The following is a 20,559-nucleotide window of genomic DNA, read 5'->3' on the forward strand; positions in this document are numbered from 1 at the left end:
CTATTCGGGTTCTATATTTGTTCGAGTAATAAATGCTTAGCTAATTCCATAATTCTAACCAAAAATCCTTTCTTCTTCCAACTTTCGACTTCCCATTCATTACCCGCGGGTCCTTCTTCACCTAATTCTTTCCATTCTACCAACGAATAATCTATAATAAGTCGCAAATCCAGATTGGCTAATTGTTCTCGTATGGCACCTGCTCCGGTAGAAATTTCTGATTTTGAAATGTATCGAAGCCTTGGGTAGTAAAAAAAAGTGGGATGCTGTATTTCCAGGAACATTTCATTTCTGAGCAAAGAGCCATTTTTATTTTCAAAGTAGTGTTCGATCGATTACGTATTAATCAATATTCGATTGATTGGTCTGAGGTTATCGATAAAATAGATTTGTCTAAGTCACTTTGTTTTCTTTTTGTCCAAGTTACTGTTTTTTTTGTCCAAGTTTTTTCTCTTTTTGTCTAACTCACTTCCTTTTTTCTATGTGAGTTTCGAAAATATCCCCATTCATAGGTCCGAGATCCACATCTATGATTGAAAGGTCCAAATGATCAACTCTGCAATCAGTTGTTAGATCAATAGGTCTTCAAATCAATAGTCTTGGTCCTATTGAAAGTGAAGGACAATTATAAATAATATGAATAAAAACATTCCTAGTCATAGTGATAGTTACAATTCTAGTTACAGTACTGTTGATGATTTTGTCGGCATTCGAAATTTCGTATCTGATGACACTTTTTTAGTTAGGGATAGTAATAGCAGCAGTTATTCCATATATTTGGATATTGAAAATCAAATTTTTGAGATTGAAATGATCCTTCTTTTGTAAGTGAACTAGAAAATGTTTTTATAGTTTTTGGAACTTCTACTTATCAAAATAATGTATCTAAGAGTGTTGATTCCCACTATGATCGTTACCTATATGATACTAAATATAGTTGGAATAATCACATTAATAGTTGCATTGATAGTTATCTTCGGGGCTCAAATCTGTATTGATAATTACATTTTAAGTGGGAGTCACAATTACAGAGACAGTTACATTTATAGTTATATTTGTGGTGAAGGTGGAAATAGTAGTGAAAGTGAGAGTTCCAGTATAAGAACTAGCATGAATGGAAGTGATTTAACTAGAACATAAGTTTTAATGATCTAGATGTAACTAAAAAATACAGGCATTTGTGGGTTCAATGCGAAAATTGTTATAGATTAAATTATTAAGAAATTTTTGAAATCAAAACTGAATATTTGTGAACAATGTGGGTACCATTTGAAAATGAGTAGTTTAGATAGAATCGAACTTTTGATTGATCCAGGTACTTGGGACCCTATGGATGAAGAGATGGTCTCTTGGATCCATTGAATTTCATTCGGAGGAGGAACCTTATAAAGATCGTCTTTATTCTTATCAAAGAAAGACAGGATTAACTGAGGCTATTCAAATAAGCACAGGTAAATTAAACGGTATTCCCGTAGCAATTGGGGTTATGGATTTTCAGTTTATGGGGGTAGTATGGGATCTGTAGTAGGCGAGAAAATCACCCGTTTGATTGAGTATGCTACCAATCAATTTTAAGAATTGAATCATAGCATTAAGAAGTTTGAAACTTTTTAGTACATATATCCGTTACGAGCGGTATTTGGTGGTTGTTTGAGCTGTACGAGATGAATTCTCATATACGGTTCTTAGAGGGGGGTCCCTTTGGTTTACCTATCTCAATAAAGTGTATGATTGGTTCGAAGAACGTCTTGAAATTCAGGCGATTGCGAGATGATATATAACTAGCAAATACGTTCCTCCTCATGTCAACATATTTTATTGTCTAGGAGGAATTACGCTTACTTGTTTTTTAGTACAAGTAGCTACGGGGTTTGCTATGATTTTTACTATCCTCCCATTCCCGTTATCATGAAGGCTTGGTTCTGATGAATGATCATATGACGAAAGCATCTTTAACGGAGTTTGAAACTCTTGGTTTTTGGATATTCGCTCCTCTTGTTCTCCAGGTAATCTAATTTTCTAATTTCTTTTTTTTTTTTTTTTTTTTTTTTTTTTTTTTTTTTTTTTTTTTTTTTTTTTTTTTTTTTTTTTTTTTTTTTTAGTATTATTATCTCATTTTAGCCTTTGATTTATTCCAACATTCAAATATATAATTAATTTTAAACCACACTGTCTACTGGATTGTGGATGAGGAGGCTTTTTGCTTCAGATTACAATATATATAATGAACGGAAGCTATAACTTTAGTGTTGTTAATCCGATCAGTTCATAGATGGTTCGGCCAAGTATCGATGGTCTTAATGATGATCCTGCACCGCTATTTTGTTGCATGTATCCTTAACTGGTGGAGTTTAAGAAACCTCGTGAAATTGACTTGGGTTACAGGTGTTTTTTCAATACCATAGTTATAGAACAAATGTGGTTTCGTTTTAATGGGGAAGCGGAAAGAAACTTATTCAATGTACTCTACGGATAGAGGAATACATAGAGTTGAACATAGTAAAATAAGAAATTGAAAGATTTCGTTGAAATTGTTCGTTTGGAAATTTCCCGAAAATCTAATCATAGGTTCTTCTCTCCATCGAACAATAGGGCCGCTATGCTCATTACTAAACTTGTTGAAGAGATGAAATATAACCAAGGTATATAATTTTGATCAGAGAGGTTGAATCGATCACCAGAAGAAGAATTAAGCCAAAAATTAGGATACATTTTGGGAAAATAAAACTTCCATCGAAGAGAAGCAAATGAAAGGCTTTCATAAAAATTCTCGTAGAATCGAGAATGAAGTTTTCATTCTGTACATGCCAGATCATGAATTAGTAACTGCATCCAATCTCCAAAAAAATCCCACTTGTTTCGAACTTTCTCTTTTTGGAATGGAATATTTACAGAATCCCCATGAATAGGATCAACCTCAACTATGCTACAACCTCGAATCGTTGGTGAAGAACATTATGAAACTGCGCAAAGAGTTAAACAAACCTTACAACGTTACAAAGAACTGCAGGACATTATAGCTATCCTTAGGTTGGACGAATATAAATGGGGTCAAATCAATACGTTCGAAGAAGAAAGATTGGAATATCAATCTCATCGATCTCATAAGTATCATACCAAATCCCATCAATCGAATCGCTTTTTCGAGAAATACGAGACATCTATTTTGAAATATAGCTTAAACTTCTACAAAAGTAAGCACAATCAAAATCTAACTCAAATTCAAATATACTATAAAATATCATAAGAGAAATCAAATTCATATTTAAAAAACCAAAGAATTATAATATTTTTTAAAAACATATTAAATTATATAATAAAATTTAGATTAAAATATCATTTTAGTCCCTAAACTTTAGGTTGAATTTTAGTCAGTGTATTTTTAATAAGTCTTAAATCTAATTCTTCAAAGTTAATTTGGATCAAGATTGCCTAAATAATAGCAATAATTTTCATAAAAGAAAAAAATATTATGAAAATATTATCTGGATATAATTTCACTATTTATAAAAGGAATGCAAATAGAGACTAAATTTTGTTGAGAAAAAATCAACAATAAATTAACTATATGAACTAATTTTTAAGCTTTATAGAAAATGTAATATGATCAAAATGGTATTGTAGTAAAGATTGAAAATGTTGATGCATACGAAAATATTGAGGTCTTAATTTTACAATAATATCTATAGATATATCGATAAAATGTCAATGCTCATGGTTATTTCTGAAAAAAAATTATAAAAACAAAAAAAATAATAATAAATTGAAACTAGAAATAATCGGTATGATTTTTAAACAAGTTAATATATCTAGTATTATATTATATTTATATTAGTGATATTTGGTTATTTATTTTTCTACCGATCCACCTTACATATCGATATTGAAAACGTATAGATATCGGTGAAAATATTGAAGTGCCATTAGAAATTTGACACTATGATTATAACCTAAAATTTATTTTCAATTTCAACTTATATAATATACATAGAAAAGAAAAAAAAAAATTTGTAAAATAGGAATTAAGGGGAAAAAAAAGGGAAATGAAATAGTTATTGGGAGTGTTTGGATCCGTCCATAACTCTTCCGCCAGCTCAAGAGCCGCCTCCACCCAACCAACTTGCTACGCGGATATACAACAAACACAAACTCTCATCTCATCACACACAAACCTCCCTCAAATCTCATCGCCAAAATCCCAATTACAAGAATCAATTCCTCACAAAAACAAGTAAAAAAACCCACTTTCTTCTTCATCTTCATCTTCTTCTTCTTCCTCCTCCAATTTCCCCCATGGATTCTTGGGCTTCACTCCCTGTTCACGATGAGTACCAAAAGCTCGTCATTAGAATGAACCCCCCAAGGTATATCGCCCCCACTTCTTCTTCGATTCATTTTCGTGGGATTCCTTTCTTTCGTTTGGGATTTTCCCACATCGAATTGGGTCTTCAATTTCAATTTCTTTCTCTCTTTCCTTTTTTTTCCCGCGATTTTTAGTTTTTCTTCGCGGGTTCTGAATCTGTTTTGTTTTGATCCTCAATTCTCAGGGTGTCTATTGATAATACCTCGAGCAGGAAGGCCACTTTGATTAAGGTATTTGAGGAATCGATTGATTTTTGTTTGTAATTGGGATGGAATGAAACAGGGTTTGAGATTTTGTTGTTTCTGATTTGGAAAATTTTGCAGGTTGATAGTTCTAACAGGCATGGCAGTTTGCTGGAGGTGGTTCAAGTTCTCACTGATTTGAATCTTATAATTCGTCGAGCTTACATTTCTTCAGATGGTGAATGGTTTATGGATGGTAATAAGCTTTTTCTATATCTGTTCTTTTTCATTTCAGTTTTTGGGGTCTGACATTCATTCTCTGTCATGTTCCTTGTTTTGCTTTTTTTTTTTTTTTTTTTTAAGTCTTTCATGTGACTGATCAGAATGGGAAAAAGCTCTGTGATGATGGTGTGGGTGAGAGAATCCAACAGGTACGTTTCAAGTTTTTGTTTGAATGTTTGCACTCTTAAGCCATTTGCCAAAGTTAAAGACTCAGATTTCAATCGAGAAACTTTCATTCAATCTCATTAAGTTTGATGTTATGTCATTTGCTGGTTCATCTATTATCATAGGTTATCTAGAATTAGATCTTATTGCGCTCGTTAGGACAGCGAATAGCCACAATGGAAACTAAAGTTCATGTGATTGAGATGACCCATTGAATGGAAGGAGTAGATAAGAGAGAAGATAAGAAGAGTTCTGGTTGAATGTTTTTTTTTTTGTCAAATTACACTCAAGTCCCTAAAGTTTGGATTTAGTTCCTGTTTAGTCCCTTGTAGCTCTTAACTTTTTCTTCTCTACTTGATGACCATTGAGGTTTTTACTTTGTCAGTGGAGTGAATATTTAATAAAAGCTCCCAGTACTAAATTGAGGATGTCCTTGCTTAACTGTTTTTAATGAGGTTCGTATATCAAGTTGGCAACAAGAGGAAGAACAGACAATAAAGGTTATGATAGTTGTTTGTGTCAAATTGCTTTAGCATAATTTTGTGTGGAGTCATGTGAAAGGCTGGTTTATGCTTTATGTTAAGTTCACTTATTGAATGGAAAGTAAAAGTTTTTCCTGTCTCAGTCACTGGGGCCAAAGGCACGCAGTTTCAGATCATTAAGGAGGTCGGTAGGTGTCCAAGCTGCTGCGGAACAGACGACGATTGAATTGTCTGGAAGAGATAGGCCAGGCTTGCTTTCTGAGGTTTTTGCTGTTCTTACAGATCTCAAATGTAATGTGGTAGCTGCAGAGGTATGGACCCACAATTCAAGAATGGCTTCAGTTGTTTACATCACCGATGACACGAGTGGAATGCCGATTGATGATCCCGATCGGTTGTCTAAGATTAAGCAGCTTCTCCTCTATGTTCTTAAAGGAGACAGAGATAAGCATAGTGCCAATACTGCTGTTTCAACGAACTCTACTCATAAAGAGCGGAGGCTGCATCAAATGATGTATGCAGACCGTGATTTCGACTTGAATTACATGAGTTGCAGCGAAAGCTATCAGAGCAGGCCACTTGTGACAGTAGAGAACTGTGTTGAGAAGGGATATACCGTTGTCAACCTGAGATGCCCTGACCGACCCAAGCTACTTTTCGATACGGTTTGCACCCTGACCGATATGCAATATGTTGTGTACCATGCAACCATCATTGCTGAAGAGCCCGAGGCTTATCAGGTTGGTTGAAAATTGTGTTTGTCAAACTTTATTCATTTCCCTGTTTGTGAAATACAAACTTTTGAACCTTTTTTTGGGCAAATCCCATTTGATAGAAATATACGAAATATCAATCTTTCTAACTCTCTGGCAGGAGTACTTTATCAGGCATGTAGATGGAAGTCCTATTAGTTCAGAAGCAGAGAGACAGAGGGTAATCCATTGCTTAGAGGCTGCAATTAAGCGACGAACAACTGAGGTATTTATACGAATTGGCGTGAACCATTTAACTCTATCACATATTTTTATTGCTTTTATGCAACGTTGTTGTTGGTACTTTAGGGTATAAAACTCGAGCTTTGTAGTGAAGACCGAGTTGGGCTTTTAACGGATGTGACGAGAATATTTAGAGAGAATGGTCTTTCTGTCACTCGAGCTGAGGTTACCACCAGAGGAACTCAGGCTGTGAATGTTTTCTACGTGACCGATGCATCTGGGAACTCAGTAAGGAGCGAAACCATCAAGGCTGTGCGAGAAGCCATTGGACTAACGATACTCCACGTGAAGGACGAAGAACGACGGTCGAAATGTCCACCGCAGGAGGGATCGGGCTTCTCTTTAGGAAACCTCTTTCGGTCGAGATCGGAGAAGGTACTTTACAACTTGGGTTTGATAAAGTCATGCTCATGAGGAGTAGGGTGAAGTAATAATTGGAAGAGGGAGTTGATGTAAATAGTAGAATCATCCATCAGTAATACAGCAGAGTTTCAGATCAATGGTTGTTGATATTGAGGCATTGCTTCATCAAATACTTGCTTCAGTTAGATTCTAACTTGTACAATCATAATGAATGTATATACCTCACTTCTTAGTTTAATGCACATAAATCTTATTCAGACAATCAACTCATGATTATTTAAGATCACACTTTTCACTCCATTTTTATGTTTAAGAGTACTAAAAGTAACTTTGGAATAAAGCAAAGGACTTTTAACTCAAAAGAATCTATTTTGAAGCCCTATTAAAATTTTCTTTTTTTTTTCCCCTTGGCTAAAAACACTTATTCTAGAGAAATTCTCAAACATACTCTAATTATTGTTCAAACTAAGTGCCTCAAGTTGAAACCTAGACATAAACAATGATCTAAGAATAGGGACAAAACAATGGCACTTCTCTAATCACTAATTAATAAATTACAAAAATGATTTCATAAAAAAATATGTTTAGTTAGTGTGTCACATCAATTTGACATTCAAAGCATGCGTTTGCCATATTTCTTCTTTTAGCTCAACAACGTGTGAGAGTGGAGAATTTAGGTCTTTAATTTATCTACCAGTGGAGCTAAATATACATTAAGTATATACATATTGTAACAATGATCATTTCATGTAATCTAGAAGAATCGATAGGAAACAAATAACTAACGATATTCGTCCCAAGCAGCCGAGAATGATCGAAATATAACGATGACAATAGAGTAGACAACCATCCAATTGTCCATGGGTTGAATGATAGATAGGAAGAAGACAACTCCAAAAGAAGTGAAAAATTGGATTGAAATTGATAAAAGGGAAAGTTAGAGAGAGAAAAATAGAGAGGAGAGGATGTTGGGTCGCTTTCAGAAATCTTGGTTGGTTTGTAGGCTGCAATGCAATTTCTCAGTACACGTGGCTTCTTCTTATCTGCTCTACAACTTTCTGATAATTACTAACACACCCCTTCTCTCTCTTCCTTTTTTTTCCCTCTCCCCCAACAATCTATCACTTTCAACTTTTCACCCTTTTCATTTTCTTAAAAGAAAATTTCTCCAATTATATCTAACCATTTTTTTTAAGCCTTCAAAAGGATTTTCAATCCAAAATCTTTGTTTTAGTTTTTAAAATATTTAAATATATTTAGTTTGGTCTTTTATCTTTATTTTATGAGTAAAATAACTTTGAGTATGTATCCAGAGTATGGTTGTAAGTGTAAAAATAAAACCATAATGAATTCACCCATTAGTAAATAAGGGAACATTCTCTTGATAAAAGATTAAGAGGTCATGAATTCAATCCATGTAACCGCCTACATAGAATTTAATATCCTATGAGATTCCTTGACAACTCAAACGTTTAAAATCAGACTAGTTGTTACGTGAGATTAGTCGAGTTGTGCGTAAGCTAACTCGGACACTCACGGATATATAAAAAAAAAAAAATGTTAAAATAATAGTAAGGAGAAAATGTTAATTTAACATATTATGTTTTAAACCCTTTTCCCCAATATAGACATTATATGAGGGTGTGTATGTGCGTAGTTGAAAACAAGTAATTGAGTGGCCATGTGTTTGTTAATGTAGCTGAAGTGGGGTATTGATGAAAGAGTAGTCAAAGTTTACCTAAAAAAACTTAAGGAGTGACGACACTGTTGCCTTCCAATTAAACTAACATTATATTCACATTGACTCTAAAATTTGACATTGTTTTAGTAATTTATCTCATAGATTCTACGTAGACTATTGTGAATCAAAATGTTACATAGATTTTGTAGGTATGACTTGATTGGTAGTCATTGTTAAAAAATTATAAAGTTTAATATTGAAACTTTAGAAACCAGTTGGATTCATCTGGAGACAGGGTACGGTCAAAGTTGGGGATGCACTTTACATCCCTGTCCCCATTGGGATTTGCTATCCCCATCTCCACCCCATTCCCTGTTTTCTAAAGTCAGGGTCGAGGTCGAAGAATCCTTGTTCAAGGATCGGATCCCTAAAGGAAAAAGTTTCCCGTCTTTTATTTTTATTTTTAATTAAAAATCAATTAAATTTTTGTATTTATATTAAAAGTAAATATTTTAAGTAACAAGTTAATGTTATTAGTATTTTATATATTTAATTTAATAATAAAAATATATTTTTTTATTTTTTATTTTAAATTTAATAAAAAAATTAAAATTAATTATATTATGAAATGGAATAAAAAAAAGGAAAAAAACAGAAACAATAGCTTTTAAACTACTGTTTTGAGTATGTAAGTAAATAATAAATTTAAATATACATATACATATAAATAAATATATATTAAAAAATAATAAAGAATTATTCAAGGGCGGGTTGGGGTCGAGATCAGAGACGGGGTAGGGATACCCTCCCCATCTCTGGTTTGAGAACTTATCTTGCGTCACGGTTTGACCCTATCCTCAATCAAATCAAGGATTTTTAATCCGAAGAGATTTTTGCCAATCATAATTCCTTTGGTAAACTTCCTAATTTTCTTCTTCTGGAATGGTTGTTTACCTTATAATTATATTATATATTTATAAAGTTGACACAAGTCGTTAATGAAAGACAAAAATATAAAAGAAGGAAAAAGGACAAAAATATAATATAAATTTATGAATTAAAAAAACAATAAATAAAGTAACGTTTGAATGGTTATGTAAATGACCAAAAAAGAAAAATGAAAAATGAAAAAAAGAAAAACATTGGTCCATGGGTGTGACGTGGGGGAGTATCATATCCAAATCTTCTTCGAAGGAGGTGATGTATAAATTTGGCCATAATCAAAAGCTACACAACTTTCTCTTTTCACCCTCCATCCTATTTCTTATCCTATTACATTTCTTTTTCTCATTCAAATAATATTGTATATACACATATATAATATTAAATTTCAATCGTCATATCGATATTTCCACGTTTTCATAGATTGGTTCGACATTGACAAAAATGGTTAATCGATATTTCTATTGTATTGTGAAAGAATCTATAAAACATAACAAAATAAGTAATAAAACGTCACTAATATAAATAATAGACATGTTAACTTATTTAAAATTATTAGATGTTTTTTACTTTTTTCTTATTTTTTAAGAAATATATATCAAAATCGACATTTTATCGAATATTTCTATTGTCCGAATAATTACAATCTTAATATTTTTGTTGAAATCGACATTTTAAACTTTGCATACACACATTTAAAAAATTATAAAGGTAAGAGATTTTTTTTTTCTTTTACTACAAACCTCTAGTATATGAGCAATGCCATATCATCGTTTCTAAACTTCTACTTCTCACTCTGTTTTGTCAAAAAAAAAAAAACATATCTTTTTATCATTTATTTGTCACATTGTGCCAAAACAGTAAATATTTAGTTAATATTTGTCTAATGATTGTTTGAAATTTGTTGGAGAGAAAAGAAAAACATGAGAATGAAATCCAATTCATAGTATTGAAAATAAGCCTACACATTACAGTCTTAATGTCAACCAAAAAGTTTTGCCAACATATAACATATTAAAACTCATTGACAAAGTTGGCTAGTAGAAGTATTTTTGCAATCATTCAAAACCACACATTTCATCAAAATACCCTTTTCTTTCCATATTAGTTGGTATTCAATTTTTTTTCTATGCTAAAACCATTGCCAAGCAATTAAGAAATATAACGTCCTTAAATATTTAAGATCCGTTTAGTAAACTTTTGATTGTTGGTTTTTAGTTCTTGAAAATTAAGTTTATAGACAATCCCGCCTCTAAACTTTTTTATTTGTTATTTACTTCCTATTTGTTATGGAATCGATAAATAAAAAAACAAAAAATATAAAACGAAAAAGAATCGATACAGAGATTTATGTGATTTACTAATAATGTGTTAGTTTTGTCCACCGGTGAAGGAAGAACAAATTACTATTAAGAGAATATTATAAATTACAAAGGTACAACGCCTTTAGGATCAGAGAGTTTATATAGTGTAATTCTCTAAATCGATCAACAAGACACCCGTACTTGGTCATTTGAAGCATCAAGTAAATAGATTCAATGCATTTCAACACTATCAATGTTTTTAAAAAATCAAGCCAAGTTTTGAAAAGTAGTTTTTAAAATTTATTTTGGTTTTTGGAATTTAACTTAGAACTCAACTCTTTTGCTGAAGATAGATAAAAACCATTATAAGAAATAGAGAGAAAATAGACTTAATTTTTAAAATGAAAAACAAAAAACCAAATAGTTTCTAAATAGGAACTAGATATATTTATACTTATATAAAATAGGTGTTTATATAATTGAAAATAAGATGACACCTTAAACTTTAAATTAAAAAAAAGCTATGTTGTTTAATTCTTAATATTTCTGATGATAACAAGCCTTCAAATAACATCAAAGCTCATAATTTTTTTTAAAAAAAATGAAGAGAATGAAAAGGGATTGAATAAAATAACACATGAATTTGTCTTTTTAAAGCAATGAAAGAATCATTTCTTAGTTTGGTTCCTAACTCTCCCTTTTTACACAAATAATTCAAACATCCTTAAAATGGTAAGTTTGGCACTAACCAAAAAATGTTCCATAAGCATAATGCAACCTATTCAGAGACCAAAACAAATGTCTAATCAACAAGTTGTGCCAAAAGTAATCTCTAACCTACCCCAAAATGTAACAAATTTTGCATTAGATGTGTTTAAATGACACGAGTTTCCTAAATGTAAGTTTAATGCAGGATGTTTAAATAACCTGACAATCTGGATCCAACTCAAAATATAAGGATTGGGTTGGGTTAGTTTTATTTTGGGTTGGGTTGGGTTAAATTTTTCTATTTTTATTGGGTTGGTTGGGTTGTGGGTTGCTAAAAAAAATTGGATGGACCCAACCCAATCCGAATTTTATATATATTTATATTCCGCTTTGTTTAAAATTTGATTGATTTGTGAATTTTAATATTTTCTTTTAAAATTGTTATGATATTTATCTTTGTTTAAAGTTTGCAATAAATATCATATATATTAGGTATTTAACATTTTAATTTTATGAGATCTTAGTTATTAGTCATGTGTTTGTGTTGTATATAAATTTACACATTTTTCATTAAAAATAAAACATAAGTTATAAATCCACAACCTAACTCAACCCAACTCGAATTTTAAGGGTTATTTGGGTTGTCAATCAAACTAGTCGGAATTTTCAGGTTGGTCCAAAAAATACCTTCAACTCTACCCAACCCAACCCATGTACACTCCTAGTTTAATGTCTAAGTAATGAAGGTAATTGACATGATCTTTCTCCTAAGAGGTCAGAGATTTGATCCCTATCCCTATAATTAAACTACAGTGACTTAATAACATGTTTGGGAATGATAATAAAATGGTTAAATTCATTTTTTTCAATTTCAAAACTACTCAAAAAATATTGAAAATCATTCGAAATCAATTTTAATTATAAGAAAGTTGAGCTTAAAAGTATAAAAATTAGACACTAAATTGATTTTGAGTGATTAATGTATCTCAAAATGATTATAAACATGACAAAAGTGGTTTTAATCATTTTAAAATCACACCCAGTATGCATTAACTCGCTTCCTAATATCCTAAAACTCACGTCAAAAACAGCATAGTTCAATTGACATACAAATGTGTTAGTAACTCTAAGTTATGTAGTTCGAATCTCTCAACCTCCACTTGTATTAAAACAAAATCATAAAACTCGTGCTCGAATAATCTTAAAATGTAAGTTTAGGTTATAAGTGTCAAGAAAATGCACCTAAAGTAAACTCAAAGTGCTTAACCCTTAATCCTACCCAAAAATGTGCATTTAACTTACCTCCAAAGTCCAAACAAATTCAAACTCAAAACTTAGAAAAAGTGTCCAACTTTACCTTCAAAGCCCAAAAAAAATGACTCACTCCAAGTCACTCCTAAAGCCCAAAAAATGCCTAACTCTTCTAAAATGGCATCAACACCCATGTACAAATGGGAAATCCATTCCATTAAAATGATAGAAAAAGCTCTATTACCAATCAAGAAGGAAACTTACCAAAAATAAAAATAAATGTAAAATGATTAATTAACTTAATAATACTAATTGACCAGAATCACCAAAAAAAACTAATTATTGAATTACACTAATAAACCTTTTTTTTTTTAATTGATAAAGAATCCAAATATATTTATCTTGAACTGTTGTATGATTCTCTTCATTAAATAAATACATTCTTGTTTTCTTGAGTTTCACTTTTGGTCCCATACAATCTATGTGGGTATAGATATAAACAATTCGTACAGTTGTATTTTATGTTTTAAGATATGTGTTTGATAATAGATTTAAAAATTTGATTTAATTTTAATAATTATTTAAAATGTATTGATACTATATATTTACAAATTATAAAATTAATTATAATTACACGCTAAACATTATTTGCCAACAAACTATTGTTGATTTATTATGAACATATTTGTTTCAATTTTTTTCATAATTATTATTGTATAATATTATATAATTTATAATACATTACATAATACATATTCTAATTTTTGAAGAATGACTTGAATTTATATCATTTCTAAATTTTTATATCTTCATTATAGTTTTGTATTTTAAAATTCAAAACTCAAAATATGGAGGTAAGAAAAACACAAAAATGATGGTTTTAAAATTTGCACTACGTGATCATAAAATCTGAAAACAGGATATGAGTTCTCTACTAAATACATATGTGTTGAATTAAGTGAATTTGAAAACATAAAACCGTCCTCCAGAAGAGGGGTGGACATCGGGCTAGAAAAATTATCCATATGAGAGTCAACTTCACCTTCCAAATTGGAGAAAGAAGAGACTAATCAAAATAAAAATTAACAATAACCCTGGTTAGTTGATGCCCAACTTTGTTGCCCTTTTGACTACCTCTATCACTCTATCTCTATTGTTTGGTCAAAATAGAATTAGATTTAATGGTTAGTTATGATTTAATTCAACCTTTCTTAAAATTTCCACCCTATCATAATTCTTGATTCAAAGGTAGTTGATGATTTGATTTAATTCTCATCTTTTTGTGATTATCATGATGTATGTTCATGAATTTCTCACCCTCTAATTTTGTACAATGGGAGAATTTTACTGTGTAAAAACTCAATCACGAGAGGAAGTATCGAGAGAAACACTTAAATCTTAGATTGATATGGATTTAGTGAAAGAAAATGAAACTCAATCGCTTCCTTACTCACACAAATTAATTGTGGAATCATCATACTATTACTTCTTCATTGAGCAGTAAGTCTTTAGTTTTTATTGATTCAATTTTGTTTAGTTGTTTAGATTTTTATCAAGAGAAAAACTTAAATCTTGGATTGGCATGGTTTAGGGAAAGAAAATTGATTCTTTTTTTGTTGAATCTTTTGTTTGTATCCATTATTTTTAGAAACTCAACCGCTTTTTTACTCACATAAATCAAATCTGAAATCATCTCACTATTATTTAGAAGTATATTTTTAGTTTTTTTATTCAATTTATTTAATTTCTAAGATTTTTATTGAGTAAAATAGTTAAATCTGGTTCGCATGGATTTAGGGAGATAAAATTTATTTTTCATTTTGTTGAATATTTCATTTGTCTATATATATATTTTTTAAGAAACCCAATTGCTTTCTCACTTACACAAATCAATGGTGGAATCATCTTACTTTACTTCTTGATTGAACAGTAAGTTTTTAGTTTTTCTTGATTCAATTTTATTTAATTTTTTAGATTTTTATCAAAATAAACACTTAAATCTTGGATTGCCATGGATTTAGGAAAAAATTTGATTTTTTTTTGTTGAATCTTTCATATGTATTTGTATTTTTTTTTAGAACTTCTTAGTCATACAAATCAATTGTAGAATCATCCCACCATTACTTATTGATTACGTGGTACGTTTTTAGTTTTTTCAAGTCAATTTTGTTTAATGTTTTAGATTTTGTTGAGTTAAACGTAAAACTTGGTTTGCAGATTTAAGAAGAGAAATTTGATTTTTTTTTGTTGAATATTTTATTTGTATCAATTACTCACACAAATCTATTATGGTATCCTATTATTACTTATTGATTGAGATTCAATTTTGTTTAATTTTTTAGATTTTTATCAAGAAAGTTGGTTTTTTTTGGGTTGAATATTTCATTTGTATCAATTATTTGTTTCAAGTTAAAATGTTTACATTGAGAGCCATTGAAATTAAACATATAAATATGAAATTTTGTTTGTTAAATCTTAATTAGATGGAGATTCATTTGATTAACAATACTTTTTTGAAAAAATAGAGTAAGAACGAAATAAAATAAACATAAATTCATATTGAATATAATATAGTTTGATATGCGAAATTAAGTTATTTCGTCAATGTTTGTAGTTTATTTTTTCTTCAAGAGACTTTTAACAATTAAATCTGCCATGAATACACCACATGGTGACATCAACTCAAATTATAAAAGATGTTCAAAATTCAAATTTGGTGTTGTTACTTAAATGAAACAATTGGATCGAATATCAAAATATTTATATTTTATGTTTTTGAAATACTTTCTTTTAGAAATGCTTATTTGTTGTATATGAAAAAAAATCTAAAAGAAAGGAGCGTCTAATTTAGGGAAAGAAATACTTTTTAAAAATTAATTTAAAACAATAATTACTAGCTAGCCATTATCTAATTATTTGTTTTCTAGAACACATTACTCTCATGTATTTGTTATCCACAATAATTTACAAAAACATTAATTTTTTTTAACTTTTATTGAATTAATAAAATTGAATAGCTTTATTATAGATATTGTATTATTTGGGGTTTCGTATGCATATATTAAATTCTTATAATTGACTTTTTAGATCAAATACATGAAAAAAAAAAAAAAATTTGATGAGACGTTTTATAAAAGAAAAATAACAAACAATTTTTTTTCCCCGAAAAACTACAAGATTCATTTTAAAAAATTGGCCTTTTTTCCTAATATGTTTCTTTAATCCTTTTTTCCCTCCAAAAATCATTATCTTCCCAGAAGGATAAATCAAAGAACTAACCTATGAAATAATAATTAAGTTATATTATTGTATCGAATCAATTTTATTCCAATAAAATCATCTATATTTTAATTTGTCATATCATTTTTATTCAATAACATCTTCTGTATTTTAATTTTATTCATTCATCTATTTCTATATTTCTTTTACTCTTTTTATACTTTTAAATTTCATATCAATTATTTAAAATTTAAATTCAATTATATAGGCCCGTTTGGTAACCATTTTATTTTTTTTGTTTTTTTTTTTGAAAATTAAGCATATGGATATTAGTTCCACTCCCAGATTTCTTCCTTTATTATTTATTTTTCACTAATGGTTTAAAAAACTAAGTCAAATTTTGAGAACTAAAAAAAATAGCTTTCAAGCCAAATTTAACTAAGAATTCAACTATCGTGATAATTTTTTTTTAAAAAAAAACCAAAAGCTAAATAGTTACCAAACGAGACTAAGTATTATTTAAAAAATTTGTTTCCCTTCAAAAAACGTCTAAAATTTTTTCAAAGACATTCAAAATATCTCATATCATTGTAAATTAACTTGAAGCATCGTTAAGACATTATTTTTAAATTACTTCATTTCATGTCAAATATTTATTATTTACACTTAAAATCAAAATTTTTATGATAAAGAACTATTAAATCATAATTTAACTTTTATTATAAGAAATTTTGAGTCACATGCATCGCACATGTCTTCTACCTAGTATTTAACAAAAGAAGGGACCCTCGAAAAGCTTCTTCGAAATTGGATTTTTTTTAAAAAAAATAATGTTAATTCTAATAAATAATAATAATAATAGAGTTGAAGGGAAAATATTGACAAAAATGAGGTTGAAAAATTGTGGATCCAATACACAATTATAAAAAAACGTGTACGCAGTACACGATTTATCTTAATTTGTATACTCGGTCCACGATTTAAACTACACGTGGCTTTAAATTTTGCCAATAGAGATACATGTGTACAAGAAGAAAATCGTGGACCGGTCTACGGGTTCCTCCACTCCCCAAAAATCTTCCCAAAGTGATGGACCCTAGAGATGTTCAAAAAACCCATGGGGTCGGGCCCCCCGTCCCGAATGAGTCGAGAAATGCCCGAATACATGGAAAATGGGGGAGAGAGAGAAATTTTTTCCCCGTTTACAATTCAGGGTCGGGGACGGGGAATACATTCCCTGACCCCAACACCGACCCGTGTCCCCGTCCCGCCCGACTTTTGTATATAAATTATAAATTTTATAATATTGTAGACTTTGTTAGAATAAAAATGTTTTTATTACCAAAAGTGATGATATTTTATTTAAATGAAAGTTATAGGGATATGTTTAAGGAATTGTTAAAAATATTGATTTAATTGAAATAAAAAAATTGTTAGAAAAAAATGATGACAGGAAAATTTTCGCCGTGGGGAATCTGATCCCTGTGAAATCCTCGCGGGGAATCCCCGCTTTCCCGTCCCTGCTCCACCCTGTAGACATCTCTAGTGGATCCTCTCCTTCTCCTCTTTCATTTTCTTCTCCAAAAATCTCTCCAAAATTGGTCATTTAGTTTTCCTCATTTAGTTAATTACAACTTTCATATTCCAATGTCTACTGCTATCTCTTCATAAAATTGACGTTTCGTTTTCCTCATTTAATTAATTATAATTTTCATATGTCATATTCGACATATTTTTCTCCTTTATTTTTATATTCCAATTCATTTACAAAAAAAAAAAAATAAAAAAAAAATGAGGCCATGTAAGAAAGAAAACTGTAAATAAATAAATAAATAACTCATGAATAAGGTCCACGATTTTGGACTCTTGGTAGCCACTTGGCAGCCATGTTGGTGGTGACACGATTAATGAAAATCCGGATACACGATTTTTATCACTATCATATTTTTATCAATAGTTTGGTTTTTAACCTTATTTCTAAAATTTGTTTCTTCAACCACCTTATTTTTGAAATTTTTTTCTTTCTCTAATACCTGATTTTTATCATTAAAAAAAACATTATTATTATTATTATTTAACTTAATCCTCAAAATCGACTCCAACAAGATTTTAATTTTGAGAGGTATTCGTGAATTGATTAGAGAATTGACAATCTCCAACGAGTTAGCTTCAATAATGAGTGAATGAAAGTTCTAAGCGTATTGAGATGTCGAAGGGAAGGTTTGAATTGCTTTTCTTTTAACAGTTTAAATCGACCAATTTATAGATTTGAAACTAGCACAGATCGGAGAACCTCTAAAGTTACTTCTAAATCATTGTCATCATTCCATGTGGGAACTTGTGAGAAATAACATCTTTAAGTTTTTACTTTACAAAACTAGCACCTTTTTTGAAAACTTGTTCAAATAATTTTTCTGGATCCATTTCGGACGAGGTCGACCTCCGAGATTTTGTTAAAAAAAAAATAATTTTTTCTTTGTTTTGGCCTTTTTAGGTCTTTCTCGATACATCTATGAGAGATTACATTGAGATTCAAGTAAATTTTCCAAAATATCATGTGATCTTCCTAAATCTTATATATTTCCAAATCTTCTCCGGATTTGATTGTATTTACCAATTATTATATCAAAATCTTATGTAATTTTTAAAATCTTAAGCCCAATTTCTAATTTTCAAATCAATTTACCAATGATTCAAATAAACATTTTTAGAAAGATTTATTTTTTTTTAATAAAAGTAAAATATGAAAAATATATAAAATCTCGGTATGAAACTCAATCAGATTAACACCATCGATGAATTATCAGATAGATTAATATAGAGATTTTATATATTTTCCCTATCTAATTTTTTTTTTTTTTTTTTTTTTGCAAAATTTAATCTTTTCCAAAATTTAAAAATTAAGATACAATCATCCATTTAAAAAATCTAATTGGTAAATTCATTTGAAAATTTATTCACATAATCGTGGGCCTAAAATTATGAATATTCAGTAAAAATAACCGAATTTTGAAAAAAAAATAAAAATATATAAAATTTGGTATAAGGTTTGGATAATAAATCGATGTTAGAAAAAGTGAATTTTTTTAATTAAATCTGGGTGGTCGATCTCACTCGAAATCTACCGAGAAAAACTAGTTTAACGAATTTTTAAAAAACGTACTAATTTTAAAAGATAAAAAAGTTGAAAGTGCTATTTCGAATCATTTTTCCTCCATAAGACCTCTGAATTTAACTTCTAATTCTTAACATGAGCCTACAACTTTAATTCTCAGATCTATGTTGTAGAGGTTTAAATGTTTGTTTTTTTTAATATATCTTAATATTAATGATTCGATATTTAAATGTACTTGTTGTTTGAATATGCAAGATATAAATATGTAGAAATTAAACAATGTGCTTGTTTTGCTAGATTTATTTATAAAATAATAACTAGTTAAATGTAAGAAAACAAGTTAAAGTAATCATAAATTAATATTTGTATGTGTATTATTAGATTAAAATTAAAATAGTGATATCCTAAGTAAGAAAAAGTGAAAATTTGTAAAACCATGAGTTGAACCCACATTTTTACATATATGGGAGTCTCCTTGTATTTTAGTCTTAGGTTTTGTGCAGTGTGAACTCGAAAAATTAACGTTGATACTCTTGGAATATTATGTTATGCATATTTAGGAATGATTTTAAAATTATTAAAATTACTTTAAAATATACTTTTAATCATCTAGAATCAATTCAATATTTAAATTTACATTTTTATACACATTTTCATATTATTAAAATTGATCTTGTATCATTAACACTATTTTCTGAGTCATTTTATAAAAGGATAAACGTGATTTTTAACTAATTTAAAATCATCTCCATACCATACCCAGTTTGAAATAATATTAATTGTAAGTTAATATTCATGAACCAAATTGAAAATTTCTCTCAATTAAAACCACACTTATTAACTCGTAATAGACTAAAATCACAAACGTAATTGCACTACTTTTGATGTGTTTGCTTAAGAGTATGAATTTGTTACATTTTATTGTTTCACACATTTTCCTAATTTGTTTCACAAAATTCTACCTCTTAGGATATATCCAAAGAATTTTTAATAACCTGCAAAAGTATGAAATTTTTGTATCTTGGAGATGAACAATAAAAATATAGCTTAATTAAAATTAATATATTCATTATTATTAATTTTTTCAATTATTAAATATAAATATATTATTTAGACCTATTTCAACTAATATATTTACCACTAATATTTTATGCTATCTTAACTATTTAGTATAAATTATTATCGTTAATCATCGATATTCTATTAATTTATCTATTAATTTAATTGTTGTTAGTAATTAGTCTAATTATGTTCAATCAAGAAGTATTTATTTATCTTTTATTTTATTAATCGAGTAATTAGTTAACACAACAATAAATTAGTCAAGGTTAAATTTAATTGATCTTTTTCATTTAATTAAGTGATCATTAACTTTCAGTTTTTATGTACTAATTATTCCATTGAACACCATTATTGTACATCCATTAGAACCCAAACATTCAAACCTCATATATTTAATATCTATACTCATGAAACAATAACTGTGATCCAATCAATCCCTTATCGT

The 20,559-nt window shown here is 29.3% G+C and overlaps 1 protein-coding gene across 3 annotated transcripts; it reads left to right on the plus strand.

The window, feature by feature from the left end:
* The first annotated feature begins 4,090 nt into the window (after positions 1 to 4,090).
* LOC120090098 (ACT domain-containing protein ACR4-like) lies at positions 4,091 to 7,132 on the plus strand. Of its 3 annotated transcripts, none has more exons than XR_005485421.1 (7): positions 4,091 to 4,364; positions 4,548 to 4,593; positions 4,687 to 4,801; positions 4,909 to 4,976; positions 5,618 to 6,214; positions 6,362 to 6,452; positions 6,536 to 6,677. XR_005485421.1 is itself a non-coding variant. In XM_039047604.1 (7 exons), exons 1-7 carry the CDS (start codon positions 4,294 to 4,296, stop codon positions 6,881 to 6,883), a joined length of 1,350 nt encoding a protein of 449 aa, XP_038903532.1. In that variant the 5' UTR covers positions 4,094 to 4,293; the 3' UTR covers positions 6,884 to 7,132. The 3 variants fall into 3 exon arrangements, 2 of the variants coding, with proteins under 2 accessions (XP_038903546.1, XP_038903532.1); XM_039047604.1 differs by having other exon boundaries at positions 4,094 to 4,364; positions 6,348 to 6,452; positions 6,536 to 7,132; XM_039047618.1 differs by lacking the exon at positions 6,536 to 6,677 and having other exon boundaries at positions 6,362 to 6,524.
* Positions 7,133 to 20,559: the final 13,427 nt, after the last annotated feature.

The sequence above is a fragment of the Benincasa hispida genome, chromosome 1 (genome assembly GCF_009727055.1).
Source record: "Benincasa hispida cultivar B227 chromosome 1, ASM972705v1, whole genome shotgun sequence".
In the NCBI taxonomy this organism is placed as follows: domain Eukaryota; kingdom Viridiplantae; phylum Streptophyta; class Magnoliopsida; order Cucurbitales; family Cucurbitaceae; genus Benincasa; species Benincasa hispida.

What these genes read in the sequence shown, in the direction of transcription:
- LOC120090098 (XM_039047604.1), top strand. Translation starts at nt 4,294, where the DNA reads ATGGATTCTTGGGCTTCACTCCCTGTTCACGATGAGTACCAAAAGCTC. An exon ending in ATTAGAATGAACCCCCCAAG is followed by an intron (nt 4,365 to 4,547) that starts GTATATCGCCCC and finishes CTCAATTCTCAG; the next exon opens with GGTGTCTATTGATAATACCT. An exon ending in TGGGTGAGAGAATCCAACAG is followed by an intron (nt 4,977 to 5,617) that starts GTACGTTTCAAG and finishes TTCCTGTCTCAG; the next exon opens with TCACTGGGGCCAAAGGCACG.